The sequence below is a fragment of the Notolepis coatsorum genome (genome assembly GCF_963971535.1).
Source record: "Notolepis coatsorum genome assembly, chromosome: 12".
NCBI classification, from domain to species: domain Eukaryota; kingdom Metazoa; phylum Chordata; class Actinopteri; order Aulopiformes; family Paralepididae; genus Notolepis; species Notolepis coatsorum.
Genome location: NC_140176.1, coordinates 59,150,940 through 59,178,022, shown reverse-complemented (window position 1 = coordinate 59,178,022; position 27,083 = coordinate 59,150,940). Strand labels below are relative to the sequence as shown.

The 27,083-nt window shown below is 41.5% G+C and overlaps 1 protein-coding gene across 1 annotated transcript in view; it reads left to right on the top strand.

The window, feature by feature from the left end:
- The window catches only part of LOC311237669 (cadherin-18-like), a gene marked incomplete at its 5' end in the record, with an annotated part of 233,837 nt that overhangs the window by 140,590 nt on the left and 66,164 nt on the right, over positions 1–27,083 (top strand). The window contains one exon of the mRNA XM_084325635.1: positions 23,353–23,489. Coding sequence (XP_084181761.1) covers positions 23,353–23,489 — 137 coding nt within the window. The remainder of the gene's footprint in view (positions 1–23,352; positions 23,490–27,083) is intronic.

Here is a 27,083-nt window from a genome sequence, read left to right as displayed (position 1 = left end):
TGAGCAGATGAGGCAATGTGGTGTTGGGGTTTTTCATGAACAATATTACATCGTCCGCATATAAACAAATTTTTTGTTGTGTGCCCTTGATTACGATAGGTTCTATGGATTGGGATTGTCTTATATATTGTGCTAAAGGCTCTAATGATAGATTGAACAGTCCGGGACTAAGAGGACAACCCTGTCTGGCAGAGCGTGATACCGGAAATATTTCAGAGATGATTGTGCCTGTTGTAATCATGGCCGATGGGTCTTTGTATAATACTTTAATCATATCGATGAATCCTTTTCCTAACCCCATCCTTTCTAGCACTGCCCACAGATACGACCATTCCAGCCTGTCAAAGGCCTTCATAGCATCCAGGGACAGCATCGCCTTAGGTATGGTGTCCTCCTTGTCGGCATCAAGTACGTGCAGTATACGTCTTATGTTCTCAGTGATCAGGCAGCCTCCTATGAAGCCAGTTTGGTCCGGGTGAACTAAAGACGTCATATGCTTTTGTAATCTGATGGCTAATACCTTAGAGTACAGTTTGATATCTGTTCCGAGGAGGCTTAAAGGTCTATAACTACCGCACTCGTTGGGGTCTTTGTCTTTTTTAAGGAGGACTGTTATGAGTGCAATATTGTCAATTTTATGGAAGTTCCCCTCCTTGACTGAGTATAAGATCATATTTAGTAATAAGGGGCCAATTATGTCCCAACAAGAAAGGTACATTTCTGATGGGAAACCGTCTCTTCCTGGAGCCTTACCACTTTTCATTGCGGTTATGGCCTTCTTGAGTTCCTCTAGTGTGATCGGTATTTCTAACTGTTTAGCGTCATCCTCTGAAAGTTTAGGGAGAATAATTTGATTAAGAAATGTGTCCATTTTGTTTTGATCGAAGGTCATTTCTGATTTATATAAGTCGGAGTAGAATACTTTGAATGTATCGTTTATTTTTACAGGATCTGTTACAAGTACTTGTTGTGCTCTAATGGTAGTTATATCTGCAAATGTTGCATTAATTCTTAATCGCATGGCTAATAGGTGGCTGGGTTTGGAACCATGGGAGTACTGCTGTTGTCTTGTGCTGCGTATTTGTATTTCCGATTGTTGTCTGTATATGGCATTGATCTCTATTTTTAGTACGTTAACTTGATTTTCTAGTCGAGTTGAGTTGTTGTATTTCAGAGAATTAAATAACGTTGAGTAAAGCGTTTCCAGCTCATCCAGTTTTGTGCTTTCCAGTACATTCTTTGGCATTGTGAACGTGAGCTGCGGTGCGCTCTGTCACCTCTGCGTGTATCCTTTCTCTTCCTCTGTTTGTGAGCGTAGTTGTAGAGCCGCCCACAAAGCTTCTCAGGGATTACGTCACACACGCAACAGATTACCGTAGTATTCTGTGCAATACGCCAGTCAATTTAAGTATATGCAAACGGTCCGTGAAAGCCGGACATTATCATGAATTTATAAACCCCCCTCGGACGGCCCGGACAGGGCGTGAAAAGAGGACATGTCCGGACAAAAGAGGACGTTTGGTCACCCTACATTAGGGCCGTTCTTTCAACCCTAAAGTAAAAGTGCACTTTCTTCAACCTCGAACCTAAATTCCTTAGCAGCCCGTGTTACCAAGTAAACAAATCACAGAACGATAGCCAGTTAGCCAGCGCCAGCCAGGTACTAACGTTAGCTCCCAGAACGATAGCCAGTTAGTCAGCGCCAGCCAGGTACCAACGTTAGCTCCCAGAACGATAGCCAGTTAGCCAGCACCAGCCTAGTACTAACGTTAGCTCCCAGAACGATAGCCAGTTAGCCAGCACCAGCCTAGTACGTTAGCTCCCAGAACGATAGCCAGTTAGCCAGCACCAGCCTAGTACTAACGTTAGCTCCCAGAACGATAGCCAGTTAGCCAGCACCAGCCTAGTACTAACGTTAGCTCCCAGAATGATAGCCAGTTAGCCAGCACCAGCCTAGTACTAACGTTAGCTCCCAGAACGATAGCCAGTTAGCCAGCACCAGCCTAGTACTAACGTTAGCTCCCAGAACGATAGCCAGTTAGCCAGCACCAGCCTAGTACTAACGTTAGCTCCCAGAACGATAGCCACGTAACCCTCTGCTGGCGCGTGCTGTGCACTACAATCAACTCTGTGTCAGTGTAATAGCAGTCTGTGACGTCACGGTATTGAGAATCATACCGGCGGGATTTCGAAATATCCTGGTATACCGTAATACCATCATACCGCCCAAGCCTAGATATCTAATCTTCTCACAGCTGAAGTACATTTATTTCTGATTTGTCTAAACGATAGCCAATACAAAGGATCTCCTGAGTGTCTGGCACGAGACCAGGCACTGTTCCTTTATTTAAACAACGCTGACAACTCGTGTTACTCTGTCTTTTATTGAGTTTCTTGAATGGAGGATGTTTATCAACAATATTTATACATTTATTAACACTTTGAGTGCCAGCAGGGGGCGCCAGAAATAGCGCTTGAGTGCCAGCGCTGTAGTCAATGGGAGGGCGATCACATTTGCGAACGCATAAACTATATCTCAAATTATGGCTGTGTCTAATACGCCTGTCGCTTATCAATGGCTTGTTTGTAGTCAACATTGTCGAAACGGATTGTTTTTTAATCGGTTCATTTCCGTTTTATACCATTTTGAAAAACGCTCGTTTTTTGAAACTTCCAGAAAAAAAAAAGATTCTGCAGGAATCGCGCTTTACTGGAATACACTAAACACGTTGTCATTTTCCGGCCTATTTATGAATAGTTTAAAAAAAAAAACGCTAGATTATCGATAGTATGTGTACTTATGCATGCTAGAGAAGCGGGCTGAAAAATCTATTATCTTATTTCCTGATCAGCACTCACTGTAACGTCCCCAGAATGAGAATGACATTGGACATTTCCTCCCTCCTGACAGTGGTCTCCTACCTGATCCCCTACCCCCCTCTAGTGGCCAGAGTAGCCTGATGGTGCAGGCGGCCATCTTGGTTTGGTTCAAGATTATAGACTTTATCTCTAGTTATTTATTATCTTGGGCCATCCCTCTTTGTTTGATGTCGTGTCCCTGTCTGGTTGTTATGTGTTATTATGCCTTTTGTGTCTAGGTTAGGTTATTCCTAGTGTGTTCTGATTTTGTATTCTATGTTGTTGCCTGGATTCTACCAGGTGTTGCTCGTTACAATTAGTCTGTGTATTTAAGTGTGGGTTTGTCATCATTTCCTCGTGGCGTCATTGGGTCTCATTCCCGAAAATGTTTCAAAGATATATTCTGGAAGACTTATCTTGGAACCACTGAGACATAGGGCCCTTTCTCACTCACTCATTCTGTCCGTACCGGTCGCGTACCGCCCTCATTCCGGGTCAGAGTGCGAAGCCCCCCCCCCCCCCCCCCCCCCTCTCCCCCCTCTAGTTTGTGTACACACTGCAGTCTTGGTTCACTTCGGGTTCTGTTTACGGTTTGCCTTTTGAGCGTTTACGCTTGCCGTAGGCGATGATGTCACGTTCGAAAATGTAAACAGGAATGTCTTAACACGACTGCGGACTCTGGATGCTGATATAAAATGAACAAATTGCCAATAAATATGAAGTTATATTTGAACCTCTGTTGTCAAGCCTTGTCAATATAACCCACCCCATTTTATCACGAATGGATGGTGTTGTAGAGTCCGCTTTTGAGCGTTTTAACGTTAGCGCTAAGCTAACGCTAGTTAGCTAGCCTGTTCAGAATCTAACATTATCCCATCGCTTGTGGCAATTATATTGCATGTCATTGATCTACTGGTCGACCACGGCCGACTGGTTGGGCACCACTGGTCTAATAGAAATAAATGCATTCGAACAAGAAAGTATAGTATACAGCAATGGCTAACGGCTAACGCTAGTTAGCTAGCCTGTTCAGAAGCTAACATTATCCCATCGCTTGTGGCAATTATATTGCATGTCATTGATCTACTGGTCGACCACGGCCGACTGGTTGGGCACCACTGGTCTAATAGAAATAAATGCATTCGAACAAGAAAGTATAGTATACAGCAATGGCTAACGGCTAACGCTAGTTAGCTAGCCTGTTCAGAAGCTAACATTATCCCATCGCTTGTGGCAATTATATTGCATGTCATTGATCTACTGGTCGACCACGGCCGACTGGTTGGGCACCACTGGTCTAATAGAAATAAATGCATTCGAACAATGTATAGACATAGCAATGGCAAACAAAATTGCCAGGCCTAACCGCCCCCACTAGTGCGCACCTGAGACCACCTATTTCAGCGGTCCAGGTTCAGCGCCCCCGGGGACGAATCAGCGGGGGGCGGGGACGGGGGACAGCGTTCTCACTCAGACAGACACACCCTTTTCTGATGCGAGCCGGGTCTGATTCGACACAGAGCAGTGAGTGAGAAAGGGCCCTTAATCAATGACAAGTTCTGAGTCCTGAACGTGCTGGTAATATGTCTTAAGTGGCTGAAAAGGTTGCACAAATTATATGATCTGATATCTGCTTGGAGAATGGCATTCTGTCTTAAACTCGAAAGCGCGTTCCCGTTCAGGTAATTTGCATACAAAACAACGCCTCCAGAGCTCCTTATAAGGCAACTAGTGACGCAGCTGTGTGCAAATGGAATGGCGGAAGTGCTTTGCGAGTCTTGCGAGCCGCGTGATTACGAAACCTAGTGTCAGTCAGTGCCAATCAGAGAGCGTCTCCGAGAAATGCGGATAGGTTTCGTAATCACTCTTGTGTGCCATCAAAACTAGATTAGATTAATGTATTGGCATCATATACAGCTTGCGGTACACCTGCCGCAGCGCGCGCGCGCGCACACACACACAGCGCGCAGTACTGTATATGAATGAATGAATGAAATATAATATATATAGCCTACGGCGGGCGTAATGAATGAACGCAGTATGGCTTATTATTCCATAATTAAGCCTATAGGCTACTGTTCATTCGTAGGCGCACACAAGACTTGTTATGGAATATTAATGCAGTCTATTTCCACCGATTAGCTTTAGTTCTTATTTATTTATCCACTGTAATTTCAGTGTTGGTGTATACTAGGCTAGTGTATTTCAATATAAGTTTAATTGATTAATGATATATTCGAAGGAATGCAGGTTTATAGCTATATCAACCCGCTCCAATGTACAGTAAATGACCAAGTATGGTTTTGTCAATATTCCAATGTACAGTTTTGCTTGTACAGTGTAAGTATATCCCCCACCCACCCCTACTACCCAACCTCCTCCAACAGTTTCTACGTCAAATGTACTCTCTTTTCTGGACACTTTTTGTATCACAAACAGTACTGTATTTGCAAATCTGGTATGTCATAAATGTATAGATGTAGCAGTACTGTCTATCTGTTTCGTGTGTGTCATATATGTTATGATGAATTGAAAATGGGGGACCCTGATGTAAACAAGATGAAATTCTTTCTCTGGTCTGCATCCCCTTATGTAATTGAGCTGTACTGTACTGTACCCATTCTGCAATCTGTTAATAAAGTGTTCAATCAATCAATCAAACAAAGGTCTGTCCCATTGTTATACCAATCAATGGGATACATTGCATGTTGACCTGCATTCTTTCAAATTATATAATTAATCATTAAAACAGATGTGTAACAAATAAGAAATACAAATTCCACAGAAGGCATTAAATAATTATTGTTTTCAATCATTTCACAATAATTGCATAATTGTGTTTGAATATCTGAGTAATTAAAGTAATTATACATTTGTCCAAAATAGCTGGTTCAGATATGGTTAAGCAACTGCCCTGTGATCAGATTAATCCATATTATTAATTTTTCCGACATCAAATGCATAATTTCTTATCGTACAAATATTGTCATATTTATTTTAATTATGATTAAGTAATTAATTCCAAGGAGGCCTGTAGCGTTGACGTGAAGGAATCACTATGAGAACACAGTCTGTCAAGTTATAATGACATTTTAAATTAGTCAATCAATCATGAGATTTGATCATGGCTGAGAGCAGATTTAAGAGTGCTCCTCAGCACTCTTAAATCTGCTCTCAGCCACAATCAAATCTGATCTCAGGACAATTTTGGGACTCCCACTCCCAGCCCTAATATGTCTTAAATGGGCCGAAATCTGGCTAAGACGAAATTTTTTGTCGTAACTTCGTTCGGGAATGAGACCCATTGTCTCCAGTACCCTCCTTGTTACCCTCACTTACCTCCGTGTTCCCTTGCCCGTCGTTCCTCTCCTGTGCCTTGCTTCATGTTATTGAATGTTGTAAGTAGTTCTTGTATTCCGTTTAGTTCATGTATTCCGTTTTCGTTCCTCTTTGTTTTCCTGTGTCCTTCAGTGTCGTTTTGTATTAGAGCCAGCTCGGCTGAGTCATTGTATGTTCCGTTTTGTATCGTTTCGTCGTCCAAGTAAAGCCTATATATATTCCACGTTACCCTGCCGTCTCTGCCTCCTTTCTTCCCGGTCTGCATATTGGGTTCTCCTCTCCTAATCCTAACACTCACAGCACTCACAGCCACACACACACATATGGGACACACTGAGATATAGGTGAAAAAAACTTGATTATCCCAAGACTGGTAAAATAGATTCCTTACCTCAGATCAGATGTTCTCCAAAAAGATTATTCCAATTCCTGATCGCCATTCCAAATATCGATCACGTTTATTGATCCAACGCTGGGTACTGGAAACACATAATCCACGCTGTTCTGAGGGTGGGCAATGACTGGGATCGTCTCCGGTTACATGCCTGACAAGTAAAATGTGGATTCCGGACTCTTTTTTCCCCATCCATTTCATTCAGTCCAGTCCAATGGGTGCAATACCATCCGGAGAGACGATAGGGGGCAGTATTTTCCCTGTTCGAGCTCAGATAGATCCCCACTGGTAACTAGATTGATGAAAAATGAATGGAAATCGATCATAAAAAAAATAACGATTAAATAACGAGATTTCTCGTTATTGGCACTCAACACATGGCATGAACTAACGAGATTGCTCGTGGCTGGCACTCAAAGTGTTAAAATGTGCCACCTGAACATCAGACATATCAGACGTACAGTGCTGTGTAAAATATCTGTAAAAGGAAACCTGCTCATTAAAATGTTTAAGGTTTCTCCTCATTATAAGATTATTATAAGATCAATTGAGTACCTCAGGCGAAGGTACCATATAAGTCTGTTTTACGTTTTCACAGGAACAATGTTTTCAAACAAAGTGTTGTGTTCACTCATAGTTAAAGACGCATAGTTTGGTTCCGGCTAATCCTGGCAATGTGTCATTGAGCAAAGCCACTTAACCCCTAACTGCTGCAGATGAGCAGGTCAGCACCTTGCATGGTTGCCTCCACCGTCGGTGTGTGAATGTAATGTGTGAGTGAATGGGTGTATGTGAGGCACAAGTTGTAAAACGATTTGGATAAAAGCACTATATGAATGCACAATGCAGTCCATTTACCATTTGCAGTCCATTCTTAGAATAATTCACACAGTATGCAGTAAATATACATGGCTATATACAGTATAGATACAATCAGGACAGACAACAGGGAAAAAGAGGTCTCTAGACCCCTACTGTAACCACAGAGGTAGGCCCCAACTGAACCCTTAACGCTATACGTTCAAACCATCTGGGCCTAACCACCCCTCCTCCCCTCTAAACCCCACAAGTTATAGCCTATTAAAGCGACATGGATCAAGTGCAGTGTTTGTAGCAGGAACAGGTATAGTAACAGAAAGCGGCAGAGGGATTGCAGTTGAATTAAGAGAAATTGATAGTCGTGACAAACGTAGGAATAGATGGAGAGAAGTATCTGCCCTGATGAGGGATTCTAAAAAACAAACAAGAGTGGGTGGGATAGGTGGTCATGGTAGAATACATTGCACAATGTTGTCCGTGAGCATCTGAGAGCCTCTCAAATAATCAGAGGGGACAAAAAACACACATTCTACCCTCCAAACGCTCCCAACTTCTCACAGCTGGCCACAATCACTAATCAAGCTCTGATTGACCCAGTACGCCCTCCTCCAAATCAATCATGTGATACTGTTACGAAGGATCAGATTAAACCGAATATATGTATTTATTGATTGATATATATTGCATAATATTTGTATATCATTTGATATCCCTTGTGTATTCCTTGTACATATACACGGAATATCCCTTTAACCTAGTACAGACCATAATATTTCGTTATCCTATTGGACAGCGGTCCCTTAGGCGCCATTGCCATACCCCCAGGGTCTAGTTCAAAGTCACCGTCAAAGACATGCCTGGGCATGAACGGCTCTGCGCAAGGATACGAGACAGGAATAGGGCTGGTACTAGTTTGTTCACCTAACGTATAAATACGACGCAGGTGAATACAGAAGTTAAGTTACCCAATAAGTTGAAGCCTCACCCACGATACAACGTGCGGTCAAGTATGGCCTGTTTGGCCCCAAATAGAGCATTGAGACCGCGTGCGAATTAATAACTGAAGTATCAGAGTTTAACGCTGTACCGTCGAGTTCGACCTATTCTATTAATTCAGTAATAGTCTATTTATGTATAGTGTATCGTGCGGCTACCGTTCTACAGTGACCAGCATCACCAACGTTTCCTCGTACCAGCTAGTGTGCTTATCCAGGCTGGGCTGCTTACCCTGGCGCTTTCACCCGAGGAGCCCTAGACGAGGACCGTGTGGACATGTACACTGGATAATCTACCCGACGACTACATAGCCCTTTTCGGCTGGATTATATTTGCTTTGGTCCTGTAATTGATGGAGCGGAGAATCGTCTACACCCACAATTGTGTGGGATTTACCCTGTGAGGAGCAACGTCGAGCCCGCCTCTCAGAAGCCTGAGGCTGGCTAGCTTTCTTCCATGCGGAGCTGCATGCCACGGAGAACAGCTGTTATTCGTCTGCGGATCAAGAGATTATTGCACCGTCTCCTGTACTTGGAGTCTCTCTATTCATCGTTGACCCAGACTCTACTACCGACAAATCCTCTCCCCTTGCTGGCCTACAACTGGAGGGACCCTACCAGTATCTCCCGCTGCCTTACTAGAGTACCATAGATATAATTCCTAATATTCAGGTTGTATTCATTATCTCCTGCGTAATATGAGAATGGACATACGTTATTGATTTGCTTACGCACATTCCTTTTGCCTTATAAGCGCGACCCTACGTAAAGTATTGTTATATACTATCATTGCTGCTAATAAATATTATTATAACCCAGTTTTGTGTGTAACCGTGTCATTGTGGAGGTGTTCATATCATATACCTGTGTACTGTATGGCCAGTAGTAATGTACATAAGACAGTAGTGGTTTAATGATACCATACTTATTAATACAGTCAGGGAATTGTACCCCCAGTTACAGATACTCTCCCTTTCGCTTCTTATCCAAAATACCACTAGGGGTCTTCAGGGGACTGCTCACGGGCCACCACAAATTGTGCGAGTGTCAGTAAATAAGGTGGAATAATATTGGTGGAATGAACCACGGTTAATATATCTGCCTGCTTTTGAGTGCAAGAGCCCTAGACCCAAGGAGATACTATCTACTATTACTATATTGACCCAAGGAGATACTATCTACTATCACTATAGACCCAAGGAGATACTATGTACTATCACCCTAGACCAGGGGTACTCAAATACAAATCTTAAAGGTCCACAAAGAAAATGTTCAATAAGACAAATGTCTGTTTATTAAGGTCAGTAAAACATTTACATTTACATTTACATTTAGTCATTTAGCTGACGCTTTTATCCAAAGCGACTTACAAGTTCTGTACGACAAGCCATCAGGAAGGGCACAACTCTATCAGCTGAGCAACAATGTTCATCAAAGTGTTGAGTGCTACAGTGTAGGTTAGTTTATTAGGACAAGTGCATGACAGTACGGTTAGTTAGGGTTAGATTTTTTTTTTTTTTTTTTTTTTTTTTTTTTTAATTCAGATAATGGTTGAAGAAGTGCGTCTTTAGTCGACGGCGAAAGATTGGACGTGATTCGGCTGTCCTAACTGGGGTGGGTAGTTCATTCCACCATTGTGGGGCAAGGACTGAGAATAGGCGACTTCTCTTTGATGACCCTCCCGGAGCTTGGATAGGAGTAGGTCTGAGGCGGCCAGAAGATGCAGAGCGTAGGGGTCTTGAGGGTGTGTAGTTAGAGACCATTGACCGGAGGTAGGCGGGAGCGGTTCCCTTTGCCGCACGGTATGCTAGGTCGAGGGCCTTGAAGCGGATTCGTGCAGCAATGGGGAGCCAGTGCAGGTCCCTAAGAAGTGGGGTGACATGGGCCGACTTCGGTAGGTTTGAGATCAGGCGGGCCGCTGCGTTCTGAATGAGTTGAAGAGATTTAACAATTTTTTTAAACAATTGCACCAAGATTCTTATGGCTTCCCCCCTTGTATGTTCACTGAGCATTGTCAGTGGTGTCAGTGGACTCATCCACAGCTAAGAAAATGCACTGTGCATTTTCTATTCCATCACAAAGCTGTTTAATCCAGCCAGTATTTCAGTTATTCTGGTTGCTGTTGCTATCTGAGAGGGGGATTTGCTTTTGTTTGCCTTCAAACCTGGTCTCCATCACTTCAGTCATACATTATTTTATTATGTTATCATTATATCAGAGAATGGCTTCTTGTGTTTAGCAACCATGCCACTCTGAGTGAGGACTCGGTTGCTTTTTATCGTTGTGACATAGATGTAACAATAATTCAGCTTGCAGCTTGATATGATGATTTCATTCCATTTATTTTTGTGGTTCTTAGCGCTGAATTTTGAGGAAAGGTTGCATCAAAATAACTGTGTTTTGTTTCATAGTGGCATTTCAAATTGCCACTCTTCACAAGAGGTACAGTTTCTTGGCATATTAGGCACATTGAATTGAATTGCAGATTTTCACTGTCGACTTTTCTTTTACTGGCCATCTTTGAACATGCATTTTTTTTGACACAATTTACAGTAAGGTGTACTGCGGTATGGGTTGTAGTGCAAATTATTTGCCAATACATATAAAGTGTGTCTAGGTGTTCTAAAGTGTGTTGTTTGTTTAAAGTGAGTGTGTGCTTGTGGATGTGTGTGCTGTGAGTGCATTTGATGGTTGTTGCATAGTGTTATTGTTCTTTGAGCAACCTGATGGCCTGGGGATAGAAGCTTCTTCTGAGTCTTTCTGTGCTTGCCATGAGACTCCGGTATCGCTTGCCTGACCGCAGCAGTTCAAAGAGGCAGTTGTTTGGGTGGCTGGAGTCCTTGATAATTCTCTTAGCCTTTAAACCTTACCCCTGCACCGCTTGTTGTAAATGTTCTGGAGAGTGGGAAGCCCCCCTCCAATTGTGCGCTCGGCTGAACGGGCCACTCTCTGTAGTCTGCTACGGTCTTGTGCAGTGCTATTCCCAAACCAGGAGGTGATATTGCCAGTCAGGATGCTCTCTATTGTACATGAGTAGAAGTTATTAAGGATCTTCTGACTGACTTGGAACTTCCTTAGGCGCCTGAGGAAGTAGAGGCGTTGCCGTGCCTTCTTCACAACACTGTCAATGTGTGTGGTCCATGTCAAGTCCTGCAGATATGTGGACTCCGAGGTACTTAAAACTGTCATGATGTCATGAAATCTTCGGAAAGCTCAGAGTTCACGAATCACGACTTCTGGCGGAGCTTCTGGCGGTATTATTGTACATTTTGTCTTTCTTAGTCAATTATATATTATTGTATATATATATTCCCCGACAGTCTCATATTTTTCCTCTGTCTCTACAACTTTGCATTTACTTAGCCAAATAATTAGCCTCTGTGGCTTCAAGACACATGCAAAGCATACCGTACTCGACTTCCGACGTCGAGACCACAAACTCACGAGTTCCATTTGAAGGCAGCAGCATACTGTGCATCCAAGTCCATGTGCCCTATTAGTAAAAGTATTATGAGCACGCTCATAGCACCCCATCTGCACCGGCATGACGCACACATCTGTATATTCCGTGTATGTACAGTACAATTTTCTCAGTAGATAATAATGATAATTTCAAGGATCAATTGTTAAATTGTTTAACAATAGACACGCTTTTATTTCTTTCACCATGTAGCACTTGAACCTCGCTTCACTCTTACAGTACTTTTCCAGTTCAAGAGCCTGTATGCTTGCCTAAGTCGGAGCGTTTAATAAACCGTGAAAGGGTTCCTGCCGAGAGTGCCCAGGAACAATTGTAAGCAAGAATTAGTTCATTATGTCAAATTAATGCAATTCTGCCTGCCTCTATTATCCCCTTTCCATCGTACATGTCCCATGTCAATTGAAAAATAGTCGACTTACATTACTGAAGAGGAATGCTGGATTACAGGTGTAAATAGGTCATTAAAAGATAAATGTGGAAATACACAGTCAGTGCTCATTTCATGCTTCCGCTGAAGTGCAGCAACTGAACCCATTTCTAGGTTTTATTCCAGAGGCCACTTTTCCGTCTATTGTAATGATTTTGTTCAACTAGAAAGCTGTTATGGCAATGTGCTGTAAATATCAGGGCTGAACATGGCCTTATCTTTTGTCATTAGAAATGGTCCAAGATAATTGCTGTTGGTGAATATTTTAACGAAGACCCAAAGTAGCTTTAACGGTGATAAAGATGTTTTCAGGTACAGTACAGTACTTCATTGACATAATGATTGAAGGAGGTAGAGGCTCGAGAGTCGGAAGTGGTATTTGAACAAATAAAAAGTCTGCTGTTTACTTCAGTGCACGCCTCACATATTGGCATGTAACTCGAGAACCGCTGAACGGATTTTGTCGCCTGAAACGGCTATCGTCAGGCAACAAATAGGGCTTTAATTACGTTGCCAACATGGCGTGTCGCGCTGGTGGGCAAATTGTTCTTAAAACTACCCGGGTCCGGGTCGGTGCCAGTTAAGAGGTTAACATCTACATACCGGGCAGGGTACAGTATGGTCCACATAAAGCATCTGCACAGTAGTCTGATGTTCTTTTATTAATCCCCTTGGGGAAATTCAGGGGTCGTAGCAGAACAGGGGAGGGGGGGGGGGGGTTGGCGTGTACAGGTAGGGTAATAGAGATGACAATAAAAATATATGAGAATAAATACATCATAATAAAAGGTAAGAACAAGATATGAATAAAGAATACAGGTGATCTGATCTATTGGGCAGGTGAGACATATGTATACTCTATGTATAATAATAACACAATGTGCATACTGTATGTAAATGTGTGTACAGCCCCCCCCCCCCCCCCCCCTCGAATCATACATATTCTATCCTAAGTCAATCCTATGTACAAATATATAGCTAACTACTCTGTGTGCAATACTGAGTCTACCCTGGTAAACGGTTTGTCAATAAATACAAAATATGTGTATACAAATAAGATCTAAGGTGCTAGTAAATTAATGAGTGATTGAATGATGAGTCCATCCTTGGCCCGATTCTGTTCTCGCTTTACATGCTACCCCATGGTTCAATCATTCAGAAGCACAACATCTCTTTTCATTGTTATGCTGACGACACACAGCTTTATGTCTCTCTGAAACCTAAAGACAACAAGTCTTTACTCATATCCTGCCTTGATGACATTAAATGTTGGATGGCACAAAACATTTTACAACTAAATGAAAACAAATGTGAAATAATCATCTTCGGTCCCCCAGACACTGTCACCACCCTTACCAACAGTCTTGGCAACCTGTCCTCCCTGGTTAAGCCTTATGTCAAGAACCTAGGTGTCATTTTTGATCCCCAATTTAAAATTATTATTATTATTTTTTTATTGTGTTTTTGGTAGATTTTTATTTGTTTCTACTACCGGGCAGTCCGGTAAAGGGAGAGAGAGAGGAAGAACGGGAGACAGAGCGGGGGGAAGACATTCGGCAAAAGACGCCGGGTCCGGGAATCAAACCCGGTTCGGCCGCTTCGCAACGTAGCGCGTTACATGGGTCGCCACTTGGGTGCCCTCCCCCAATTTAAATTTGACAGACAAGTGAACTCAGTGGTGAAGGCATGTTTTTTCCAATTACGCATCATTGCTAAACTCAAAGCCCTTCTCTCCCCTGCAGACCTTCAGAGAGTTATCTACGCTTTCATTTAATCTAGATTAGACTACTGCAACTACTTCTATAGGCATCAACCAGTCTTCCCTGTCCCGCCTACAGCTAGTACAAAACGCTGTTGCCAGACTGTTGACCGGAACCCGTAAGAGAGACCACATCACCCCTGTCCTTGCCTCCCTTCATTGGCTTCCAGTACGCTACAGAATACATTTTAAGGTTCTCCTATTTGTTTTTAAAGCCCTTAATGGTCAGCCCCCCTCCTACATCTCAGACCTCCTATCCCCCTATTCCAACACCAGGTCCCTCAGGTCAGCCAATCAGAGGCTCCTGACAGTCTGGAGGACTAACCTTAAACTCAGGGGGGGCCGTGCCTTTGCTGTCGCAGCCCCTGAACTATGGAACAGCATCCCCACCTCCATTAGGCTTGCCCCCTCGATAGATGCCTTCAAATCTAGACTCAAAACCCACTACCTTTTAACCATTAACTTTTCCCGTTCACTGACTCATGCCCTGTTTTCCTGTGTGCTTGCCTGTGTGCCCTCCAGTAAAACAGAGTTGTGATTGTTGTCTACATGTATCTACCCTCTGTACAGCATGTTGGTTGACATGTGTCATGTTAAATGTGCTATATAAATAAATCTGATTGATTGATTGATTGATTGATTGATTGATTGATTGATTGATTGATTGATTGATTGATTGTGAGTCCTGGTGCAATGTGCACCAGAGTCCATGCAGGGTTCAGTAGTTAAGAGTCAAACAGTTCTAACATTTCTTAAGTTCTCCAACCATTAGTTCTCCAGCCATTGGCCAAGTCAGTCCTTGCTCACGGTTGTGGAGCCTGATGGCTACTGGTACTAGGGCTGACCTCTATTAGTCGAATAGTCGACTAATCGATCGAAAGGAGCCGTAGTCGACTGCCAACCTCTTAGTCGAATGAAAAAAATATTTAATAATAATAATATTATACTTTTTTAAATGTTTTATTCTTTCCTAAAGCAAAGAGGCCTAGAAGCGTGGCTAGTGCTAATGGCGCGCATACCAGCGAGGCTAACTGCCTAAGAAAACGGGCACAGAGGCACTGAAAGAGGATTTCACCCGTCTAATGAACACACTGACTAGCCAAATATCAAGATGTATCCATCAGTGGACCAATTGCATGCTTTCGCAGAGGACAAGACGCCTTCAGTTGACTCCTTCAGACATTAAGTAATAAGTACCCCCCACAGCCCAAATGGAATGATCCCCCAAAAAATTTAAAAATTTAAATATATATATATATATTATAATTTATAAAAAAAAATGTTGATAGTTGACTATCAGTAAGATTTTTGCCAATCAAAGTCGACTATTCAAATCCTTAGTCTGGGACAGGCCTAACTGGTACAAAGGACTGACCAAGTCGATTTGTGCTGTGTGTGTGTGTGGGGGGGGTGGGGTCTAAGGCCTAATGTGCTCCTCATCTCGGCTAGCTCTTCATAGAGTGGGTGGGAGGGGTTCTCCAGGATAGAGTCTAGGGCCCTCATTTATCAACAATTCTTATAAAGTGTTCTATTTCCGTTCTTAAGCACAGAATTTAGAATGTGTGTACGTACAGAAAAATCGGGATTTATCACACGTGCGTACACGGGTCGTACGCACACTCAGTGTTGATAAATACCATTTGTTCTTACCGTCAATGCTCGTGCATGATTATCCATATATGGTAATGAAACACCCCCATGGGATGTGAAATAATGGACTAACCCGAGCAAACTCGGAGAAACTTCACTGAGAGCGAGATTGATCACCCCTGTCCTTGGTCTAAGCAACTAATTTAACGCGCTGTCGAACCAAGAAGACACAACGCATGTTATGGGATAAATACGCGACAGGCTGGCGGACTTGTACACGGTGATGTCAGATATCAATGACTCCCTAAGACCATTGCTGCAATTCTGCCTGGACAGCTCAAAATACTAATAAAGACCGTTAACCACTGTTTGGCGTTGGTGTGTCATTATAACCAATGCTGGAATATGAATGCCTTTATTCGTTTTGTTCAATTGGTTACCGGGTATAATATGATTTGTAGAGGTATACAATCTATTTTGTTGTCGGTATTAGGTAGCCTATATAAATTAGATATAATAGCAGCCATAGCCTACATTATGCAACAGTAACTTGCACATATATAATAGCACATGGCACAGCCCTGCGAAGCCTGCATACAGTAAACTAACTTGATCGTTAATCTAGCTGTTGTATCTTTACGCTTATGAAAACATTCAATAATATGTATAGGCGATAGGCCGATCGTTTTTCCCAAAAGCAAAAAGGGAAGTGCTGTGTAAAAACCTGGGGAGTCTGTCATCCTATGTAAAGACTGAGGTTACAAGCCTAGGTGTCATCTTGGACTCAGACCTGACCTTTAAGTCTCATATAAATAAGGCCATGAAAACGTCATTCTTCCACCTAAGAAACATAGCGAAAGTAAGACCTTTTGTAAATAAAAAGGATGCAGAGAAACTTATTCATGCTTTTGTATCAAGTCGGCTTGACTATTGTAATGCACTGTTCACTGGTCTTCCCAAAGCAACCATTGGGAAGCTTCAGCTTATCCAAAACTCTGCAGCTCGATTACTAACTCATACAAGGAGAAGAGAACATATCACTCCAGTCCTGGCCACTCTGCACTGGCTTCCAATAACTCATAGAATTGATTTTAAGGTCCTTTTCCTAACATATAAAGCTCTTAATGAGCAAGGCCCAAAATACATAGCAAATTCCCTAGTTAGTTATCTGCCCTCAAGAACGCTACGGTCATCCACTACAGGTTTACTAGACACGCCCAGAAACCAAAAAAGGATAGGAAGTATGGCATTTGCCAACTATGCCCCAAAACTATGGAACACACTACCAACACACATCAGAAACGCCAGCTCTATACACATTTTTAAAGGAAAATTAAAAACGTACCTATACAGTCTAGCTTACAAATAGTTATGGCTTGGAAAAACCTGATGGATCCATGAGGCTAGGATAAGCCTTGTGGACCCAACTTTTTAGATGAAGGAACGGGTACATACGCACACAATACACGACCACTGATGGATCCGTAAGGCTTGGAAAAGTCTTGTGGACCCAACTCTTTAGATGAGGGAACGGGTACATACGCACACAAGACGCGGCCACTGATGGGTCCATGGGACTTGGTAAAGCACTATGGACCCAAACTCTGGCCACTGACCACATGAGGGAACGGGTACATACGCACACAATACACGGCCACTGATGGATCCATGGGACTTGGTAAAGCACTATGGACCCAACTATGACCACTGATAAAAACGTAACTACACTAGCGTTATAAGAGCTAAACATTGCTACCTACCATACAAGTGCATTGGTTTAGTGCACTTCCGGTTGCTACTGAGCGGACATGTTTGTGCGGACCTGTTCTCCCAAACTGGTAAGCAAATGACTGTTTTTACGTTATTTTCATTTTTACGTTACTATTATTATTATTATTATTTTTTTAAACATTGATCTTAACTGATCACTGTGACTTTATTGCTTTTATCGTTATATATGCCTATATTTGTGTACAGCACTTTGAGCTACATGACATGTATGAAAGGTGCTTTATAAATACTTACTTACTTACTTACTTACTTACTTACTTACTTACTTAATAGCCTATATTCTCAAATGGCATTTAATGGCTATCCTCTGTGGGCTATCTCCTCGCTGACGGACCAGTATACCTTATATCATATCATATTCCTATATGTCTCCAAGGAATCGTGGGGCTCTGGAATACAGGTTGGGAACCCCTGCTATAGCCCATATCCTTTATAATGTTATAGGCTATTTTATTTACAGTTTACTCTTATCAGCCTACCCAGCATGTAATACGTTCTTTGTTAGAACTCAACTCGTTATTATTTTGCGCATTGATTGCAGAAATACGCAAACGTTTTTATTATTTTTAAAAGGCTTTGACATAGGGCTGGACGGTATGGTCTAAAATATATATCACGGTATAATTTGAAGCATAGACGGTAACGGTATATATCACGGTATATTCATTTATCTTAAAATGTCTATATAAATTCTTCTGAAGGGGTAAAACACTGGTATGGCAGATATTACTGTACTATTGTATTACTAGGGCATATTTCACATAGTACAGAGGTATTTTAAGGACATTTATTGTGCAAAACTGCAATAGAAAAATGCAAAACCTTTTCTCAAGTTACTTCCATCTCTGAAAAACTGAAAATAAAAACTACAGCAGGACAGGAGGTTTCTTTCCCTCAAACAACTCAAACACAATACAACTCCAACATAACTTAACTTTAGTGTACATGTTTGACAACGTAGAGAGAGAGAGAGAGAGAGAGAGAGAGAGAGAGAGAGAGAGAGAGAGAGAGAGAGAGAGTGAGAGAGAGAGAGAGAGAGAGAGAGAGAGAGAGAGAGAGAGAGAGAGAGAGAGAGAGAGAGAGAGAGAGAGAGACCAAAGATATGTAATAGGTTTGAGTTTGAGGTTTGAGCTTCCTAAGATGCCGTAGGTGCAGGGGTGTAAAGTACTTGAGTAATTGTACTTTGTTACAATACTTAAGTACTGGTTTGGGGGATTTGTACTTTACTCTAGTATTATTAGGTTTGTATACTTTGTACTTTTACTCAATTACATTCAGAGAAAAAAAACATACTTTTTACTCCTTACATTTAAAATGCAGACCTACAAAGTACAAAGTACAAATCTCACAGGTCCAACCATTTTAATTAGTATATTTTAATTGTTTATCTGGCCGAACTAACGTTAACGTTATTAATCCTGCAACCGCAGGTAAACAGCCAATCAAATACCCATCAATGGAAAATGAACCCGCCCATACCCATGCTGATTGGTCCTTGTGCAACACTAGAAAGCGGGGATCTTTGATTAAACACCTGCTATCAGAAGAATAGACAGTCAGATCCGCATTATGCTGTGGTTAATATTGTGATATTATTCAGGGTACTCCAGTATTCTGTCTTTAATATTGTGATATTATTTAGGGTACTCCAGTATTCTGTCTTTAATATTGTGATATTATTCAGGGTACTCCAGTATTCTGTCTTTAATATTGTGATATTATTCAGGGTACTCCAGTATTCTGCCTTTAATATTGTGATATTATTCAGGATAATCCAGTATATGCTGTGGTTAATATTGTGATATTATTCAGGATACACCATTCTGTTTTTAATATTGTGATATTATTCATGCTGTGATGTGAATGCCGTCCATGTTAGTTTACCTTCAATGGAGAAGTGCATTAAATAATTATAATGCAAAAAAACTGTCCTCTGTTCTTTCATTTCAGCATTGTCTATCGCAGAACACATTCCATTGTGGGCAGAGTGTATGCTTGGTTTCATTCCAGCCTTGCCTAAACACCAGTTGATGATTTCACTAATTGGCTCACCTCTTCAACTAACTCACCTGGTGCAATGTATAGTTAAAATGAAAACTTGGCTCACGATGGAATGAGTTTGAGACCCCTGGTCTATCCCTTTAAAAAAAAGAAAATGTACTTTTACTTTTTAGTACTTAAGTACATTTAAAAGTAGGACTTTTTAACTTTTACTCAAGTGTGTTTTTAGCAAGATACTTTGACTTTTACTTGAGTCAGATCTTGAGACGGTACCCATACTTTCACTTAAGTATAATTTCTGGGTACTTTTTACACCCCTGCGTAGGTGATGATGTCACACCCGGATTGTCAACACACAGAGTTGCAAACGGGAGCAGCTCCGATGGATAAAGCTATATAAAGAAACTAATAGCCAAAAAAATTTGAAGTTATCTTTGAACCTCTGTTGTCAAGCCTTGTCAATATACCCCCCCCCCCTCCTCACTAATGGAACTGTGCCGCAGAGTCACGTTAGAACGTTAGCTTAGTGGCTAACGTGAGTTAGCTTAGCGGTAGCCCCTTTCGTGACTGCGATGCAAGCCTTGCATCAGTCACGAAAGGGGCTAGCTTAGCGGCTAACGTTAGCCTTGTTGCTGTGCTAAAGCAAGTCTATTCTCAGCCTCCTTAGCCAAATTGAAATGACAAAACTATTATAGCAAGGTCCGTGAACAAGTGGAGAAAAACTCAGTACAATTAAACACTATGCACCGACTACTGCAAACGGCGAGTGAATCGTCAAATAACGTTAACGGCATTGCTACTGCTGTGACTAGCTGCTCTATACCGGTCAAAAGGTATGAAGGTATAGTCAAAATCCATACCGTAGCGCAATTCATACCATTTATACTAGGGATGCTCGATATTGGCTTTTTTACCGATACCGATATTCCGATATTGTCCAACTCTTAATTTCCGATACCGATATCAACCGATATCAACCGATATCAACCGATACCGATATATGCAGGGTTTCCCCCCCCCCCCAAAAAACTGAATAATTTCAGGTAACTAATAATTTCACTGGATATATATATAACAAATATTGTTATTGTTTTTTTCTTTTTTAAACCGATACCGATATTTTCCGATATCACATTTTACTGCCGATATCGGCCGATAATATTGGTCGGCCGATAATATCGGACATCCCTAATTTATACCGTATACCGTTTATACCGTCCACCCCTACTTTGACATTGTAAAACGAAATAAGTGGAATTTTGAAGTTGTAAGTTGCAATTGGAATTTTGAAGTTGTAAGTTGCAAAGCCTTTTAAATATAATCAAAACGTTCCCGTATTTCTGCAATCTATGCGCAAAATAATAACTAGTTGAGTTACGCGGAGCGCAGTCAGTACACCCTGTAGTATTCCGATAACGCTATATATAAACCATGCTGCATTCATTCGGAAAGAAAGACCTATTCCAAATGCTATTTATAGGGTTTTGACAATAATTACACTACTGTCGCTATTTTACAATTAACTATAATGAATTACGGGGGGTCATACCGAACATGTCAGTCAAACTAATGCACGAAAGCTTATTTCCGCGTCTGAAGTCTCCATATTCTACCACTGGGCGCCAGGTACGCATGGTCCGAGCTGTGCGTATATATACGCACAAAGTCAAGCACACGTTCAAATTGATAAGTCCCACACTTTGCTTAGAAATGATCGTACGCACGGGTTACGCACATATCTGTGCGTACGCACCATTGATAAATGAGGGTCCAGCTTCTTTCTTGTCGTCCTCTCTGCAACCATCTCTAGTGTGTCCAGTTCAACGCTCACTACGGAGCTAGCCTTTCGCACCAGCTTGTTCAGTTTGCTAGTGATTATAATTACAAGGTCTGAAGTACACGACTAGCGTGTGGGGTGTATTTCCTGGCATGGTTTCAGTAGGTCTATCTCCCATAGGTCAGTTACAATATAGGCTACTGGTAACAAGAATCACGTGTATTTAAAATAAATGTATCATGAATGATCAAAATACAGAAAACACTCATTCTTAACAGCAAGATCTGAGTAAAACAAAGAAAAAAAACGACTGTAAAGTGTCTGTTTAGTGTTTTGTACCTCAGTGTTTTACATCTTGTACCTATTCAGCATCTTTTTAGTAACAATTATGTCCTCAATGTCTGTGACCTAGACAGCCTATGCATTGTTTAATGATTCAAATAACCCTTTAGACTCTCCCTTAACACTTTGGATGCCACCAACGCTATAAGTCGTTAGTTCATGCCGCCAGTTGAGTGCCGCCAACGACATATATCGTCTGTTTGCCGTTTTTTTTAATTGATTGGCGATTTGAATTCATATTTCATCAATCGAGCCTCGGGTTAGTGCTGCAGAGTCTCTCTGAGCTCAATCGGGAAGATATCGCTTATCGTCTCTCCCTGTGTAACTGCACCCCATTAGTTCAGACTGATGCAGGGGGAGTTCAAGTTCAAGTTCAAGTTCTTTAATAGTTGTCATACAGAAGTACAGAATACTTTCATACAAAATGCTTCTTACTGTTACGCTCCAGAGACTGTGCTAGACAAGATAGTATCAAATAACATAATAACATAATATAGCATGAATTTAGAAGAAGAAAATGAGGTCACAGTGTTCGGTATAGAAATATGTACAATGTTCTGAGTTACCATATAATATACAATACACAATACTATGCAGTGTACTAATGTACAGTACTATCTAGTGCAAAGCAGAAATGGGATGAGGTACAATTTTAGGTACAATTTACAGTAAGGTGTACGAGTTGTAGTGCAATCCTTCATCCATAAATATAAAGTGTGGGGAGTGGGTGCTACAGTGTGTTTGTTTAAAGTGGGTGTGTGCTATAAGTGTGTGGAGTGGGTGCTACAGTGTGTTTGTTTAAAGTGAGTGTGTGCGTGTGGATGTGTGTGCTATGTGCGTTTGGTGGTTGTTGTTGTGTAGTGTTCATTCATTGTTCGTTTAGCAGCCTGATGGCCTGGGGATAGAAGCTTAGTGGTTAGTTTGCTCATTTTATTTTTCCGTCAAGGCATCTGAAGAGACCAAGTGATCGCCGGCCCTCAGAACAGAGACAATTATGTATTTACAGTACCAACACTGTAATCAATAAGCGTGATCGATATTTGGAATGGCGATCAGGAATTGGAATAATCTTTTTGGATAACATCTGATCTCAGGTAAGGAATCTATTTTACCAGTCTTAGGATAATCAGACCTGTTTTCACGGAGATATAAGCTTTTTCCCTATGCGTGTGTGTGTGTGTGCGCGGTGATTCCTGATCAGGAAATGAGAGAATCGATTTTCAGCCGCCTCTATAGCGTGCATAAGTACACATATACTATCGATAATCGAGCGTTTATTTGAAAATGATTCATAAATAGGCCGAAAAATGACAACGTTTTTGTGTATTCTAGAATATTCCAGTAAATGCCGTTTATCACAAAATCTATATATTTTCCTTGAAAACGAGGGCTTTTCAAAATGCAATAAAACGAAAATGAACCAATAAAAAAACAATCCGTTTCGACAATGTTGACTGCAAACAAGTCATTGATAAACGACAGGCAGATTAGACACATAGCCATAGAGAATATGCGTTCACAACGCTATCATTGAAGTGGGTGCTGGCATTTACCAGGGTTTTCAATGTTAAATGGCCGGCACTGAAAGTGTTAAGCACCGAAAACAAAATATGATTTCCACCACAAGCTGAGCTGTGCTTCCTTTAGCCTTACAGCATCCTTTATATTGACTGCCTGCTGTAAATGATCCATGTTACCTGAATATTTCATCCACCCTTTTGGAGAAATCCATCAGGAGTGACTGCAACACGGTCATGCATTTATTCTTCTCCGAACAGGTATTTCATGGGCAACAGCGAGGAGGGAGATGGATACTTCAGCATCGATGAGGACAGTGGAGTTGTCAGGACGACCCAAACTCTGGATAGAGAAGACCAGCCCTGGCATAACATCACTGTAATGGCCTCGGAGGTTGGTAGGTACCAAGGCTGCCTTCCATAATATGTTTTTCTTTAGTTTTTAATCTGTGATCCACGACTCAGTGTGGCTCAGGAGGTAGAGCGCTCATTCGGTATGTTTCTGGCTCCTCCGGGCAGCGTGTCAAAGTGTCCTTGAGTACTGCTCTCAAGGAGCAGGTCAACAACTTGCGTGGTCGCCTCCACCATCTGTGTGTGAGTGCGTGAGTCAGTGTGAGGCATGGGCTGTAAAGCGCTTTGGATGAAAGCGCTATATTAATGCAGTCCATTTACCATCCAAGTGGAAACCAATGGGTTGCTCTGCGAACCAAAAATAAAAAACGATTCTAGCTGATTTAATGAGATCTTATACAAGGACTAGCCCAACAATACAACAATCTGAAGATCAACCTCTTTAAGTAAGCATAACCCTTTAATCGGCATAGTACACACAGTGTAAGTAGACACTATCCCTTTAAGGCACACATTGTCTACACAGGTAATGTAGACATTTCGCCAGAGGGGCCAATTTACAGCAGCACAAAGTCAACAACACCAAGTCAGGCATTTGCGGCAGCCATTGGAACAGGTCGAGTGGTTCGGTGAATCTCTGATGGACACATTGACAGGGATGGACACTTTGACAGGGATGGACACATTGGTGATGACTTGTCACCTCCCTTTCTCTCTAACCACCGTATGGTAACATAACACAATAACCACAAGTATGCATTAAAGTATGATTAGAGATTGTTTACAACAGAGGGAGTTCCACAAATCATGTTCAACCCAGATTCGGCTCAAACAAGGGACTAAACACGTTTCGCAATTATTAAAATGATAATACTTTTATTAATATTAATTAGGCTACTGCTGGCCATTCATCAAGCGAGACATTGCTGATTGTTTATGTATTTTATAAGACAAGACTACAGCAGCCGTGTATCTTGGATGTAATGATTGATTGATTGATTGATTGATTGATTGATTGATTGATTGATTGAAAGAAAATTAACAGATTGCAGAATGGGTACAATACAGTACAGCTCAATAAACACAATTGTTAAAGGGATGCAGACCAGAGAAAGACTTTCGTCTTGTTTACATCAGGGTCCCCCATTTTCAATTCATCATAACATGACATACATGACATACAGATACAGTACTGCTACATCTATACATTTATGACATACCAGTCCTTGCCCCACAATGGTGGAATGAACTACCCACCCCAGTTAGGACAGCCGAAACACGTCCAATCTTTCGCCGTCGACTAAAGACTCACTTCTTCAACCATTATCTGAATTAAAAAAAAAAAAAAAAAAAAAAAAAATCTAACCCTAACTAACCATACTGTCATGCACTTGTCCTAATAAACTAACCTACACTGTAGCACTCAACACTTTGATGAACATTGTTACTCAGCTGATAGAGTTGTGCTCTTCCTGATGGCTTGTCGTACAGAACTTGTAAGTCGCTTTGGATAAAAGCGTCAGCTAAATGACTAAATGTAAATGTAAATGTATACCAGATTTACAAATACAGTACTGTTTGTGATACAAAAAGAGTCTAAAAAAGAGAGTATATGATAACGTTAGCACACTGTCGATGGCTCATTGATTTAACTGTAGCTACTGTAGCAAGCCAAGTTACTATGGGGGACCCTGATGTAAACAAGACGAAAGTCTTTCTCTGGTCTGCATCCCCTTAACAATTGTGTATATTGAGCTGTACTGTATTGTACCCATTCTGCAATCTGTTAAATAAAGTTTTCATTAATTCGTTCATTCACTTACCGATCTTTGTGCACCTTCTTAGTTCAAGTGTCGAACGAAGTTGGACGTTGCATGATTGCATCTCCATCTGTGATCCTCGAACCGCACGTTTTGCATACTGCGATTCGTTTTTTGTTTATCACCGCATAGTTTTTATAACGAAACGCAACAATCCTGGGTAGCATTTTACATTTCGCCGTTCTGAATGAGTGAACTCAGCTGTAACATTACTTCCTGACTGTGCATCGCTCGTGCTATCGCGCAACGTGATTGGTTGTTTCAAAGTGCCCTACTGTAAAATATGCCCTACTTTGTTTACTTGTTTATTGCACAATGTCGCTCTATTGGTTGGATTCTTATTATATATTATTACTATTGTATTATGCACATCGTTGCGGGCAATTTCATTTTATAAATAAAAAAATATATATATATATTTGACACACTGGGATCCAAACCCCGGGCGTCGGCTTGAAAGGAATGGGCATAAACCACTAGACCACGGTACTAGACAAAAAATATCCATTATATATCCCTTATAAGCAATCTACACAAAATATACACATTGACTGCTCCATTCGACAGGTTTTAACTGGTTAATTATTTTATTCAGCAACATTGCTTTAGACATATGGTATGGTATTTATTTTAGACAACAAAACATATACAGATCGTTATACAGTATACTGTGTAGGACGTTGTAGCGTCCGTCTAATGACTTTGCGCCTCCTGGCGGCATAAAATAGAACAGCAGCCTGGGTTCCTAATTCATTTCAACGACGTGATATCATCGTGCGCGCGTCGCGGCAAAGCTCCCATGAATACTAAAAGCTTCATCTGTATGTTTGTAATATTCCTCCAATATACACCCGTTTGCGCATGTGTGCGTGCATGTCTGCCTGCGTGCATTATGTGCAATCATTATGTTTTGTTTTGTTATGTTTGAAACCTTTATTTATTGTCGAAAAGCACAACAAGGTTTACCCTCATTTGCAATGCCGTCGAGATTCCAAATACAAACTGAATTCTGAATAAATATAAAAGGGATACAATGAATTTACATAAATAGGACAAAAACACAGGTGAAAAGAGAAGAAAACAAAGATTTCAGCTTGGGGACCAGGTTGCTGCGTTGCCAGGTATGCAGGTGTGGTATCTCCCAGCCCTTTCTGTGTGGAGTTTGCATGTTCTACCCATGCTCGCAAGGGTCTCCCATCCCGATAATATAAACCCAATGGAAAAACATGCAGAACAGATCGCAAACGCTGTCACGTCCATGGCGAAGATGGACAGGAGCACTTGGATTGGTCCCCGGCGTGGCCCACACCGCAACCCATGTCTGCTCCCGACTGCCTATGGGGGGAAGGACAGCGGGATGGGAAAAGTGCAGAGAGACATTTAATCCGAGACTCAGTGCATGTGTGTGTGTGTGTGTGTGTGTTCCTGTGGGTCGCCCATCTCGTATTTGTGTGTGTGTTAATCTGCATGATAATTAAATACTTCTTAGGTAAGGAGGTTGGTGATGTTCTTAAATTGCCCATAGGATAGTGAGGTATTGATTTTTAGTGTAGTGTTGTAGATCATTCCAGGAAGCTGGTGCATCAAAACAAAAGGCAGACTTACCAAGTTCAGACTGGACTTGTGGGACCTTAATTAGCCGTTCATTTGAGCGGGTCAGGTGAGGTTCATAATTCAAATTATTGTGATCAATGTAAAGACGCCTATGGTGGAAGGAAGGTTTGCTCAAACAGTGTTTTCCGCTCACACGCGTTTTCTCCAGCCTTGTTCCTCGAGTCCAAAGGCCAGTCTGTTGAGTATAATGAGTTAAACTTCATTGGT